The following is a 13,647-nucleotide window of genomic DNA, read 5'->3' as shown; positions in this document are numbered from 1 at the left end:
GCGAGATTTTTTTTGGATTTTTGCCATGAGGGATTTGGCAAAGCTACTTCCAAACCCTAAGCTTCCCATTCATTTCCAATTACTGTACAGTTCACCTACCGAATATCGCCCGGACCGCTCATCTGCTAAAAACGCAGCACAGGTTAAATGCTGTAGGAACTCAGCCGGCCTTGCAGCACTGACCGTTAAACCCAGGTCTGCAACAAAAAAAAAGGAAGAGGCGGTGTGATTATTGCAGTCAAAGCCCAGAGGAGCTGGGGGAACTAACGTTTCTGGCGTCTCCACGCAGGGTTTGGCGGCATTACCACCGTGAAGCAAAGACGCTGCCTTCCTTACTGTGCACCTTTCATTCCTAGTTTAGGAATGGTGCATGATGGTTATAATATGAATGTTTGCACTATGATGTTGCCGCAAAACACCAAGTGTCAGGGCTTGTTCGTGACCATAAATCCGGATTCTGATCACAGCGTCCGCAACCGGAGTTTAAACGGGCGGCGGCGGTTAAACGAAGGGCGCCCACCGACCCAGAGCTGAAGGGGTTGGCTCAGCACGAGACCCCACCCTCCAGCCCCCGGGTCCAGCGCGAGCATCCTCACGCTCCCCTTCACTGCGAACCAGCCCTGTCACGCGGGGAGTGGCGACGACTGCGTTGGGCGCGAGCCGTTGGAGCCGTTGGGCGCGAGCCGTTGGAGCCGTTGGGCGCGAGCCGTTGGAGCCGTTGGGCGCGAGCCGTTGGAGCCGTTGGGCGCGAGCCGTTGGAGCCGTTGGGCGCGCGCGCCGTCTAACCCGTCATCCCGCATCGGGCGGCCTGCGGCCATGGCTCACGGACAGGAGCGGGCCTTCATCCACCCTCAGGTACGGAGCTGGTGGTTGGGCCGCGGACGGGAGACGAGCCGGATGATTCTGACCCCGGGTGGGGGTTGGGGGGGGGGGAGGGGGACACTGTGACGGGGAGGGGCCGGGGGGGGGTGGAAGGTTACCGCTGCACTCCGCCCCGTTTTAATCCCACCCCTCATGAACGAACGCCATTGCTGCTGTTACAGGACTGACGTCTGGACAAGGTGGAGGGAGAAATGTGGAGGGGAGACATCAGTGGAGAGTGGTGGAGGTTGGAACATTAGGGCTTCTTTGGCAGGCACATGGGGTGAAAGAAAAACACAGGAGAGGGTTAAGGGGTAGGAAGGGTTTGGTACTCTTTTTTAAAGTATGATTCAAACCCCTTCATCTGCTTATTGCTGCTCCTGTTTGTTACTTCATTCGTTTAGAGCATTGTTTAATATTAAATGTTCCCAGCAGCAGCATCTTTTCTGTCATTCATTGCATTCTGCCGTTTAGAAAGTGAGATTTTGTTTGGCCATTACGTGAAAGACCGAAACCTAACGGCACATCATCTAAGTGAAGATGTGAAATGAAAGTGACAAACTATTTGGACAAGTGTCCAAAGTGTACGCCACACCTGATGCCACGCAATGCTCAATTATCTGGTGTCAATCTGCCTTTGAGGTCAAAGGGCAGGAATTTCCTGTGTCTTGTCGATTTCAAGGTATTAGGTATTATAAACTATCATTTCCATTTTTGATAGAAGGAGGATAAACATGTCAGGAATTCATATTAGTGCAACTTGTGGGATGTAAAAGATAACTGAAGAAATATAGATCTGCAGTCAACATGGTCAACACTATGGTTTTCAATTCATAAATCTCAGTCAGAAATCTGTGGCTCTCTCGAACTTGTATTCCCTTACTGATCTGTCGGAAACACAGTCCAAAACTTCACCCCCAAATGAAGTAATCGACACAAAGCAAAAAGTATTTTAACCAAAAAGAAATGTAGGAGAAGGCTTACTGGATGTATTTGAAGCAAGATGAGGGAGAAGGAACCTCTTTTGAAGGATACTTCATTATCAGCATGGAATGTGGAGTTATCGAATAAGGATATTTGAAGAACCAGGATTACATCCGAATCTACAGCAGGTGTGGCCAAACTTGCTGAATGTAAGAGCCACATTCGATAAACTTCCGATGTTTGAGAGCCACAAGTCATGAACAAAATCTACATCAACTCTGATGTGCACATTTTGTTCCAAAACTTTTATATAAATATTAAGAAATACATTTACAGGCTAGGAGGACTTAGACTTTTGGATTTAAAAAAAATGCTATCGAGCTGCACAGGTTAGATTTCTCGCAGTCTTCTTTGTGGAAGACAGCCCCACCTCTTGGATTAAAATAGGAATGTACTCAATAGGAGAGGGAGACGCAAAGGATTTTATCTATAAATGGAGTGTAAAATCACTAAAAAAAACCAGATAATCTCATACTAATACATGTGATCAGCACGAGACAGGAAATTAATGAATGTATAGGACAAAAAGTAGGGATGTCAAAGGTTCCACTGTGTAAAAATGTTATTGCCTATGAACGTAGGCAATAGAATATTGAATGCGTAGTATGACAAAGGAATAAGATATATTGAAGACTGTTACACAGAAGGAGCTGTTATGTCCTTCGAGCAACTAAAACATAAAAACAAAGTGGCTAATAGCACCTTCTACTGTTTTCTCCAGTTAAGATCATTCCTAAGAGAAAGATGGGGACCAACATTGACCCCATCTGAAACTAGTAAAATGGAACGAATGATATAGATAGGGAATCGACCTAAATTTATAACAGAAATGCATTATGCCCTCCAAAGTGAAAGTGCAAAACCAGGTTTACAGAGGTCAAGGGAAAGATGGAGTCAGACTTGTGTATAGTAATCTCAGAAAGAAGCTGGTCAGATTGGCGTATGGACAGCATGTCATCAATGATAAATGCAAGATATGGACTAGTTCAGTATAATTATCTGCACCAATTATATTACTTCATAGAAATTACATAGATCAAAAGCAGAAATTTCAGAGATGTGTTTCAGTTGTGGGACTGAAATAGAAACTTTTCTACAGGTTATGTGGTCGTGTGTAAAGATGAGGCCATTCTAGCAAGATATCGCAGAAAAATTAACCCGGATAACAGGAGTGGCCCTCACGGGTGACCTGTAGCTATACCTATTAGGCAATTTTATTAAAATAAGTTTCAAATTGACTAAATATCAAATCTCATTTATAAAAATAGCACTGGCGATAGCAAAAAAATGTATTGCGATCACTTGGAAGTCCGACTCCCCTCTACTTATAGTATGATGGACTGCGGAAATGAACAGCTGTATACCTATGGATAAAATCATTATAATTTAAAGAATAAGTATGACACTTTTTTAACTTTATTCATTCATTCAAAAAACAAATAATATATGACATATACAGCAATTAAACATGAACATGAACATTTTTTTAAATATAGAAAAAAAAGAAAAGAAAAGAACCCCCCCTTCAGCCAACTCTCCTAAGGAGAGCCATAAAAAAGAAAAAAGAAAGCATATTTAAATATACATATTAAAATCTAATCAATATAAATTGAAATGTAAATATTCCGAGTATAAAAGCCACTTGTTAATAAAAACATTATAATTATCATGCAAAACATACATATTTTTTTCCATTATTAAACAATATTTCATCTCATTATGCCATCAATTAATATCAATCATATTTGTATCTTTCCACAGACTAGCAATACATTTTTTCACTACGGACAAAGCTAAATATACAAAAGCAAGCTAAAACTTATCTAATCCCAAGCCTTTCAGAGGTTGCAAACTACCCAGTAAAAATACTGTTGGATCTAAAACTATTTTAATCTTATACAGATATTCTAAAAACAATTGAATTTTCTTCCAAAAATATTGTATATGTATACAAAACCAAACAGCATGAAAAAAAGTTCCAACCGTATCACCACATTGAAAGCACAAATCTGATTCATTAAAACCATATTTTTAAAAAATTTTTCAGGTGTCAAATATAATTGATGTAAAAAATTGTAATTAATCTTTGCATAATGTGTATTTATCAGTCTAGTTACACTATCATAACCAATCCTCTTCAGAAAAAGTAAAACCAATATCCGCTTCCCATTTAATTTTAGATCTATCCCAACCCATTTTATCCATACCATACTGTAATATTTGATACATAAATGAAATATAACCCTTCTCTGGTACCTTCATAAGGGAAGTCTCAAATTTAGTCATTTTAGGTAAAATCATATCTCTACCAAACATAGTTTACCAAAGATTGAATTTGACAATAAAGAAATAAAGAATTCTTATCATTACCAAAATCTTCCCTCATCTGATTAAAAGATAAAAACTTACCCTCTTTAAAACAATCTCCCAAATTTTTCACACCTTTAAATTTCCAATGCAATAAACTTTGATTATGTATTGAAAAAGAAATAAGTTGATTATTATACAACGGAGTCAAAGCCAATAATTTACCCCTAGAGCCTATCATTTTATTTTTCTTTATCCATAACTTCATTAATTTTTTTTAGTATAGACACATTATATTGTTGTAACAAATTTATATTCCACCTAAACCAAAATTGATGTATTTCAAATTCAGAAATACTTGCCATCTCAATTTTAGCCCAACTAGGAGGCAATGAACTAATAAATTTAAGTTGGGCTGCCTCATAATAATGTTGAAAATGTGGTAAACGTAGTCCCCCTAACTCATATTTCCAAGTTAATTTATTCAAAGCTACTCTCAAAAATTTACCCCTCCATAAAAACTCCCTAACCATTTTATTTAAATCCCAAAAAAAAATGTTATCAAGTAAATACGGAATAGATTGAAACAAAAATTGTATACGTGGAAAGATATTCATCTTAATTGTATTTATCCTTCCCATTAAATTAATAGGTAAATCTTTCCATTTAATCACATCAGTTTTAATTTTTTTCATTAACGGAGCATAATTTAATTTATATAAAGATTGATAATTAACTTTCAAAATTATACCCAGATATTTAATTTGATCAGTCCATTTCAAATTAATAATATTCTTATAAACTGAATAATCTCCTTCACTTACCGGTAATTTTTTCCCAATTAACTTTATATCCAGAAAGACATCCATATTGTATTAAACATTCCTTCAAATGCAAAAGTGACTGAGCTGGGTTTGTTAAATACACCAATACGTCATCAGCAAATAAATTAATTTTATACTCCTTATCTAAAACTTTCATACCTTGTATCTGTGTATTTTGTCTTATCAACTGTGTTAAAGGTTCAATCACTAACGCAAACAAAACTGGTGATAAAGGACAACCTTGACGAGTTGATCGAGTTAACTTAATCGATTCAGAAATCAAACTATTCGTCAATACCTTAGCTACCGGTTTACTATATAGAACCCTAATCCAACCAATAAAAGAAGGACCAAACTTAAATTTCTCCAAAACTTTAAACAAAAAAGTCCATTCAACTCTATCAAATGCTTTTTCTGCATCTAAGGATATCACCATCGAATGATTTAAAGATTGTCGAAATCTATTAATCAAACTAATCACACGCAAAATATTATCTGAAGCATAACTATTCTTTATAAAACCTGTTTGATCAATATGAATCAACTTTGGTAAAAATTTAGCCAATCTATTCGCTAATATTTTAGCTATTATTTTATAATCTACATTTAACAACAAAATTGGTCTATATGAAGATACTTTCAAAGGATCTCTATCTTTTTTTGGAATTACTGTAATTAAAGCCCTAGAACAAGACTCAGGTAAATCATAATGTTCTCCAACTTGACATAATACATCCCCAAACACTGTAGATAAATCATCATTAAAAAAATTATAAAATTCAACTGAAAATCCATCATCACCAGGCAATTTACCATTCGGCATTTCTAGCATAGCCATTTTAATTTCCGAATCAGTAAATGGTTCTTCTAACTCCTGTATATCTCCATCCTCTAATATTGGTAAATTCAACTGTGATTTAAAAAATCAATTGATCCAGTTTCCTGTTTTCCTTCAGATGTATATAACTTTTTATAAAATGAATAAAATTCATCATTAATCTCACTAGTTTTATAAGTAATAAGAGAATTCCGTCTAACAGCATTAATAGTCCTCGATATCTGTTCTTTCTTTAATTGCCACGCCAATACCTTATGTGTTTTCTCTCCCCATTCATAATACCGTTGTTTAGTCCTATTAATCACACATTCAAATTGATAAGATTGCAAAGTATTATATTTTAATTTCAGTCTAGATAATTCTATTTTCTGATCTTCTGTAGCATCTTTCTGAAATTATTTTTCTAACTCATCGATCTGTTTCTCTAATTCAAGACTCTGATTTAATCGATTCTTTTTTATTTTAGAAGTATAACTAATTATTTATCCTCTCAAATAGGCTTTCATAGCATCCCATAATACAAACTTACTTTGAATAGAATTAGAATTTTCTCTCAAACAAACAATAATTTGTTTTTTTCAAAAAATCAATAAATTCCATATTTTTTAACAACATTGTATTAAATCTCCAACGATAAGCTATTTGAATGTTGTCAGAAGTTTCATATGTAAAATATAACAGAGAATGATCTGAAATCACCCTACTTTTATATTCCACTTGTTGTATTTTCCCTTGTAAATGTGCCAATACTAAAAAGAAAATGATTCATGTCTAGATGAATAAAAGGAAAAATCTTTCTCTGTCGGATTAAGACCTCTCCAAATATCTACTAAATTAAGATCTTTCATCAACGCTTGGACCTGGATTGCCATCTTGGATTTTTTTAAATTTCTTCAGAAATTTATCTAATAAAGGTTCTAAAACACAATTAAAATCACCACCAACTAAAACATTATCATTAGCTTGACCCAAACATAAAAATGTATCCGAAATAAATACTTCATCATCTGCATTTGGAGCATAAATATTAAGTAAAGTCCAAAATTCACTAAAAATCTTACAATTCAATTTAAGAATACATCCTGCCTTTTCCTTCATTGATTGTAATTCAAAAGATAAAATTTTATGTATCAAAATTGCTACATCTTTAGCTCTAGAATTAAATGAAGAAGAATATACATGCCCAACCCAATCCCTTTTTAATTTCACGCTTTCCTTCACATTCAAATGTGTTTCTTGTTAAAAGGCAATATCAATTTTCATTTTCTTAATATACACCAAGACTCGCTTATGTTTAATCGGACTATTTAATCCTTGAACATTAAAATTAGCAAACCTCAACTTTGACATATCTACTATTATTACTAAATACCAATAATATCTTTATATAAAAACTCAAATCAATGTATATAGGCCCTCCAATAAAAAAAATCTCAAATTAAAAACGAAAAAAAAATAAAGAAAAAAAAGAAACCCCCCCCAAAAAAAAACTACCAAAAGGTAGTAATCCCCTAAACAAAAATTGGGTGTGGGTCACCCACCAGTGACTGATGACTAGTAAAGAACTTAGTGCAGCTCTCTCCCTCCCCAGACAAACAGTCAGTAATATCAAAATATCATAATAACAAAAGAAAAAAATAGAATTAGAAAATTATTTTTTTCATCCAGATGATTCCAATCTCGAAAATCTCATTTCGTTAGGAGGTAGACTCTTTCCATTCCCGTCTTTCCCATTTCTTCCATTTCCAGAGCTACCAATTTTTTCTTTAGGAGATAATGGTGGACTACGTCTTTGTCCTCTTATATCTGGCAATGAATCAGCAAAAATCATTGCTTCACGATCAGTTTCAAAAAACCGAAATTGATAGTCTCCGTAAAACCTTCAACACTGTAGGGTAACAAAAAGTAGATTTATAACCTTTACGCCACAAAACTTCTTTAACTGGATTGAATCGACGTCTGCGTTGAATAACATCTTGACTTAGATCAGGATAAAAAAAGACTCTGCTAATCTGAATCAATAATGGGGTTTCTCATTGTCTCGCATTTTGTGCTGCAAGTCGAAGTATTGCTTCTCTATCCAAATAACTCAAACATCGAATTATTACTGGTCTCGTGGTTGACCAGCTGAGGGTATTCTTCTTAAAGCTCTATGGACTCTTTTCCAATCCCCCAGAGAAAAATTCTTGCCCTAATATTTGTGGAATCAGTCTTTAAAAAAAATGAAGAGGATCTTGTCCTTCTATACCTTCTGGCAAACCAACAATTTTCACATTATTCCTTTCACTTTGATTTTCCAAATAATCTATTTTTCTTTCTAGCTCCTTCTCACATTCTCCTAATTCTATGACTGATTTTTCCACCTTCAACACTTTTTCTGTGTTAGAAGTCGCTTGTTGTTTACAGTCCAAAAAGGCAGTCTTAAGTTTTTTTTAAATTCTTCATAAGATGCAACCACACGTGTCTTAACCATATTTAATTCTGAACTTATACCAGCATTCATTTGAACCATTTCATTCATTTGAGATGTCAACAAATCCATTCCAGGTTTTATAACAGCTTGAATAATTGCATTCAATTGCATACACTGTAAATCAGTAAAACTCAGCTCTGCTCTCTCTGACGTAGTGGCAGAACAAGGTAACTGCAGGTCCTGCTGCAACTCAACAGAAGGCATTTTAAAAGTTTTACTGTGCGTCTGGATCCCAGTGACGGCACCCCAACTTCCTCAGGGGGTCGCCACTGGTCTCCCCCAGTATCTCGTTGTTTTCTCATCAATTCACGAAGAAAAACGATTTCTTCAGATTGAAATGCTACCTGATGCATTTCCAACAATGGAGTTGTCTTCCTGCGTGCTCCCTCCATTGAAATCGAAAGGCTTTCCTAATCGGGGTCCACTTCTTGGAAACACGCAACTTCTTCCGGAGAATGGGTAATTCCAGCACCATCCTTCATTTGATGAGCAATAGATATATTTTTTTCAGCCCCCACAGGCAATCTTTGGTGTTTAGACAATGAAGAGATTGATCCTGGGGCTGAATCAAGTCATCTAGGCCCCAGATCTTCAGCACTTCGAAAATGTAACTTCTTATGAACTTGAGGTTTAGTCTTTTTACCATTAGTGGCCATAATAATTCCTTAATACTTTAAACTAAAATTTAAAAAGTTTAAACTTGAAAACAAAGGGTTAAAAAACGGGTATTCAAAAGTCTGGCCAGAGAGGTTGAGATTGCACGTCTAGACTCTACGCCATCTTGCCACGCCACCAAGTATGACACTTTTGTAAAGTTCTGGCAGCCATACGTGGACCACATGGTGCCACAAATACAATAACAGAAAGGAATATAAATGGTGATATTATATATACCTAAAAGTGATTTCCTCAACTGTATTCTGTATTCTATATAGTTAAAGGATATATAAGCTCTGACAGTGTGTGGATCTGTATGTTTTGTTTTTGTTTTTTGTTGTTGTTTGTAAAAGTTTAATATATTGCGTTATCGAAGATTTTATGCATACTTTTGAAAGAAAACCAAAAATAAAATATTCAAAGATAAAAGAAATACATGTATGTAATAATATTTATTTCATGTATGTCATTTTTAAACTACAATTTGTAATAGTTTCAATAATCAAAAAGTATACATACGGTATATACTGGTGTCATAGTCAAATTTTGTGGTCCAATTTTTAGGGTAAAATTTAGGGTATCAACTATTACAGGCATGCTACAGGTTGCAGTAAATTCCTATGTTGTTTGAAGCGTCGGGAGCTGCAGTGAGCAGGCAGCCAGGGCCTAGGTGAGAGTCTGCTGTCGGGGTGTCAGGAGCTCTGGTGGGCAGGCAGCGGGGGCCTAGCTGAGAGTCCAGTCAGGACGTTGGAAGCTCTGTTGAGCAGATGGTGGAGGCCTAGGTGAGAATCTGCAGTTGGGACATTGAGAACTCTGGAGAACAGGTGGCCTAGGTCACATTTACACTCCCGCTAATTTCACTGCCCACAACAAAGCTACACACTCTACATTTACACAATCTCAAGTCTTGCCCACTAACACTACCATTGTGAGCACCAGTTTGTATGATTCCTGTCTCAGCCAAACTATTTCCACAACATTATATGTCAAAGAACCACATATGGCTCACTAGCTTCTAAGGTTTTTCAGAATGGGTTTATTACATCTTAACATACGAGAAATAGTTGAGACTGAGCCTCATCTTTTCGGAAGTTTACTTGTTTTCTTAAAGCCTGTAGAATGCACATTTTTGCAAACACAACCATTTTTAGAGATTCACCATTGTGGTGTCTATCAAAGATTAAAACATGAGATAAGTCCTCAAAATTTTCATGAAATCTGCTGCTGGCTTGGAGGAGGACAACTGTTGACCACACACATTCATTTCTACAAAAATGACAACATTAGTTACTGTATTTACATTATGACCAAGAAAGACACAAGGCAAGTATCAGTTTCCTATTCCAAATTAAAGCTATGAAGTTAAAATCCTTGTTGGTGTTCAGTTGACATTCCAGGAAGATGACAAATATAACTTTGATTTGGGGTCCAATCAACTCTGAGCTTGTCTATTTCCTGTATTGGGTGTGCTTCAGATGAATACTAGTCTGCTGCATGTTATAATATATGATGTACTTCAGTAAGTTTTATTATATTTAAATTGTATGCTTCCCTAAACATTAGAAATCCTGTGTATGTTTACTCCATAGAGTTATTACAGGCAATTTCAGTGACCTATGATTTTTATCTTGATTGCTTACTTAGGATAATTTAGAGTTCAGTATTTCTGAATTGTTTTGGTGCACTTAGGATGAATCGGAGTATGACATCATAACTTCAAAGGAGGTATTATTTAAAACCACTTTAAACATTATTCTGGTAATTCCATGGTCTCAATTTTTTTATAGATACCAGAAGCAATAGAGTATACCCATGATGATGTTATAAAATTACTTGAAGATATTCACAAAGAATTGGAGGAAAAGTTGCATGAATTGGAAATGTTATCAGGTGGAGCCTGTTACTACCTATGATCAGATTTTATATTTTGCTGAAAATTGGTGAGCTTCAATCAAACACGAGATTTCTAGGATCTGAGTGGAATGTTCTGGTCATGTTGGAGTAAGAGATCCAGGGAATCCTGGATTATAAGACAAAATTTGGCATCACTGATGGATGTTTATGACCAGTCAAATTGAGAAAGGGGAGTTCAGGATATAAAAGCATTAAAAGCAATTCTCTAATTGGTTTATACCACTAATATAGGTTTGGAATTTTAAACAATAGGGAAACAGTGTTACAGGTAATAGGAGCTGGAAGTTCAATAATTACAGCAACATAAAAAATTCTAAGTATTAAAGAAGGTGTAAAGCGTATCTAATGCATACAATTATTGTTGCAGATGTATAAGACATTTTTTGGTTTTGGATTCTTTATAGCTTTCTAATTAATATATTTACTAACTTTTTTTAGTGCAAGCAACTTGCATGACCTATGACATGGTTACCATTCGTACAAACCCATCTGTTGTGGATTCAATGATGCGATTGAATAAAGCATATCTGAGCTGCAAAGAGTCAGTAGGAAAGGAAATTGAAGAATTTTTAAGCAAGCCAAAAGAAGATTAATCTGATTACTTATGGTGTTTCTGTTTAAGATTACATGATCCATAATTTTTGATTCATTGGAGTAAAAAAAAAACTGTGGGTGGTGACATGAAGCATTGGATCATGTTGCATAAGGCACCAATATGTAATTTCATTTCAGCCAATGGAATTAAATATGCCAAAACCCAATTTTATTTCTACTCCATTACCTGTTCAGATTATTTTGCATTAAAATACTTGGTATAGCTGCATTTGTTTTTATGGGAAATAACAACCTTTGTTGCATTTTGTCTGCATTTTTCTTTTGCTATTAAAACACCTTGTTTTACTAAAGTTTATGTATTGGCCTCTTTTTAAGAAGGCAATTTTAGAGTTGAAATAATCCAAAAGTAACTGAGTCTGAAAGTTATTACCAGTAGAATATTTTTCCTCTTTAGCATCTTTAAGAGAGGGTTGATGATCAGAAATTGAGGATGAAATTGATAGAATCACTATGCTTTTTACATTGTGCAACTCATTTTAGGAATGGTGTGCTTTTGTATAATTACTGACTCGATGGATGCTCTTGTCTGCGATGCTATCTTGTGTGCCAAAATTTCCTTTGCTGAAATTATAACCTGAAATGGCCAAGCGATGAGTGCCTGTTGGAGCTCTTTAAGATTGATAGCACTGTACCTGTTTAAAATTGAGATTGTATATTGAGATGAATAAACTAAATTCACAGATGTAGAATTGTTATATTATCTGACATGCATACCTGTCAAGGCAAAATATTGGTCGGGATGTAATCTATGAAGTTCCTATCAAATGCTATCTGATCTAAACCATACTCATCAATATAAAGAAGGTATTTACTAAAATGTACTGAAAATTCAATGACTGCTGAACATAAGACCTTTAAACCAATCCTTTGGGATTCAGTATGACTTGCTTCCACTCTATTTCATGAGTTATTAGATGACACAATGTTGGACCTCCTGATTCTGCCACAGGTGAGCATGAGGTATTTAATGGTTGACAAATGGAGAGTCCAAATTCCTTCCACTACATATGCTATGTATCTGTGCTTTTGTCAAAGGGACTCAAGGTTCTCAAAGCAATCCCAGTTGCTCATTTCGCACTTTATGCAGTCTTCAGCTAAGAATTTCCAAGATTTGGTGGATGTATGACATTTTTTTCTTGGAGGTTTATGATACTTCTGAACAATTTCCTCGGTTCACATAGTAATCTTTTGCTGTGGCAGAGCTCAGGTTCGATTGTCTGCTTTGGAAGTCTGGCATATGACATGCAGACAGCTTTGTCTGGTTTATCAAAGCTGGCCATGTGTAATTTGGTATCTTGATCTTTACCTTTTGGTCAGTTGACCAAAGGGCTGTGATGGCACAATGAAGTTAATGATGAATTTTGCCATTATTAAAAAGTGGCTACTGATATAGAGCAAATTGTCCACAGTTTTCATTATGTTCTCATGTTGGGTGGAGTATCAAGTTTGGTGGGTTAACAGAGAGACCAGTCTGGACACAAGTATTACAGTCACACCTAACATTAATTAACACACAGGAGACAATCTGGGGAGAATGTCAAATGGTACTCAATTACTATATTAATTAAGCAACGATGTAGACATTCACATTGGACCTAGGTCGGACACCAATAATAGTGGCTGCCTATAAGCTACACGTTCACACACTGAGTACAAACTCTAAAGACAGGAACTTCCACACACACACCCGGTTTGCTGTACCAACAGGGGTGCAGCTCTCTGCAAGTACTTATCTATCGCAGTACCACAGCTGAGCTTCAGTGTCGTGCACACCTTTACCTACAGCACTGCCAGTGATGTTCACAGTAACAACCTGGCATGGAGTGATGTCCGGAGCTTGGACCATGAGGCAGAGAGAAAGAATTATGCTATGCATTGATGTTTTATACATTTCTATTCTGGGTGTCGAGCCAATAATGACCCTAGGTGATTTAAATTAGACAAGGTTTGCACAAATTGATGGCCAGAGTCCAACCTTGATTGACAAGTAATAAGACTTTAGAATGAATTTCAGACAGAGAGGGCATGTGACCACCTGCAATCCACAATATTTCAGACAGGCAGGGAGGCCACATGTTTCTCCACAATCTACGTATAACATACCACCCCTTGGAAGTCACATTACTCTGCAATCACTACCATATAACCACTTACAGCATAGAACAGGCCAGTTC

General features: G+C 36.1%; 1 protein-coding gene across 1 annotated transcript; it reads left to right on the top strand.

Moving 5' to 3' along the window:
• The first annotated feature begins 603 nt into the window (after nt 1-603).
• Nucleotides 604-12,162, top strand: syce3 (synaptonemal complex central element protein 3). Its single transcript, XM_069899168.1, has 3 exons — nt 604-855; nt 10,732-10,834; nt 11,297-12,162. Exons 1-3 carry the CDS (start codon nt 817-819, stop codon nt 11,449-11,451), a joined length of 297 nt encoding a protein of 98 aa, XP_069755269.1. The 5' UTR covers nt 604-816; the 3' UTR covers nt 11,452-12,162.
• The last annotated feature ends 1,485 nt before the right edge of the window (nt 12,163-13,647 follow it).

Source organism: Narcine bancroftii, chromosome 9 (assembly GCF_036971445.1).
Source record: "Narcine bancroftii isolate sNarBan1 chromosome 9, sNarBan1.hap1, whole genome shotgun sequence".
Classification (NCBI taxonomy): Eukaryota; Metazoa; Chordata; class Chondrichthyes; order Torpediniformes; family Narcinidae; genus Narcine; species Narcine bancroftii.
The sequence above is the reverse complement of the archived record's forward strand: the minus strand, read 5'-3'. Positions and strand labels throughout refer to the sequence as shown.

Bases quoted from the DNA above. Each gene is read 5' to 3' on its own strand.
- syce3 (XM_069899168.1), top strand. From the start codon at position 817: ATGGCTCACGGACAGGAGCGGGCCTTCATCCACCCTCAG. The intron at 856-10,731 runs GTACGGAGCTGG...ATTTTTTTATAG, and splicing joins GGGCCTTCATCCACCCTCAG to ATACCAGAAGCAATAGAGTA. The intron at 10,835-11,296 runs GTGGAGCCTGTT...AACTTTTTTTAG, and splicing joins TGAATTGGAAATGTTATCAG to TGCAAGCAACTTGCATGACC.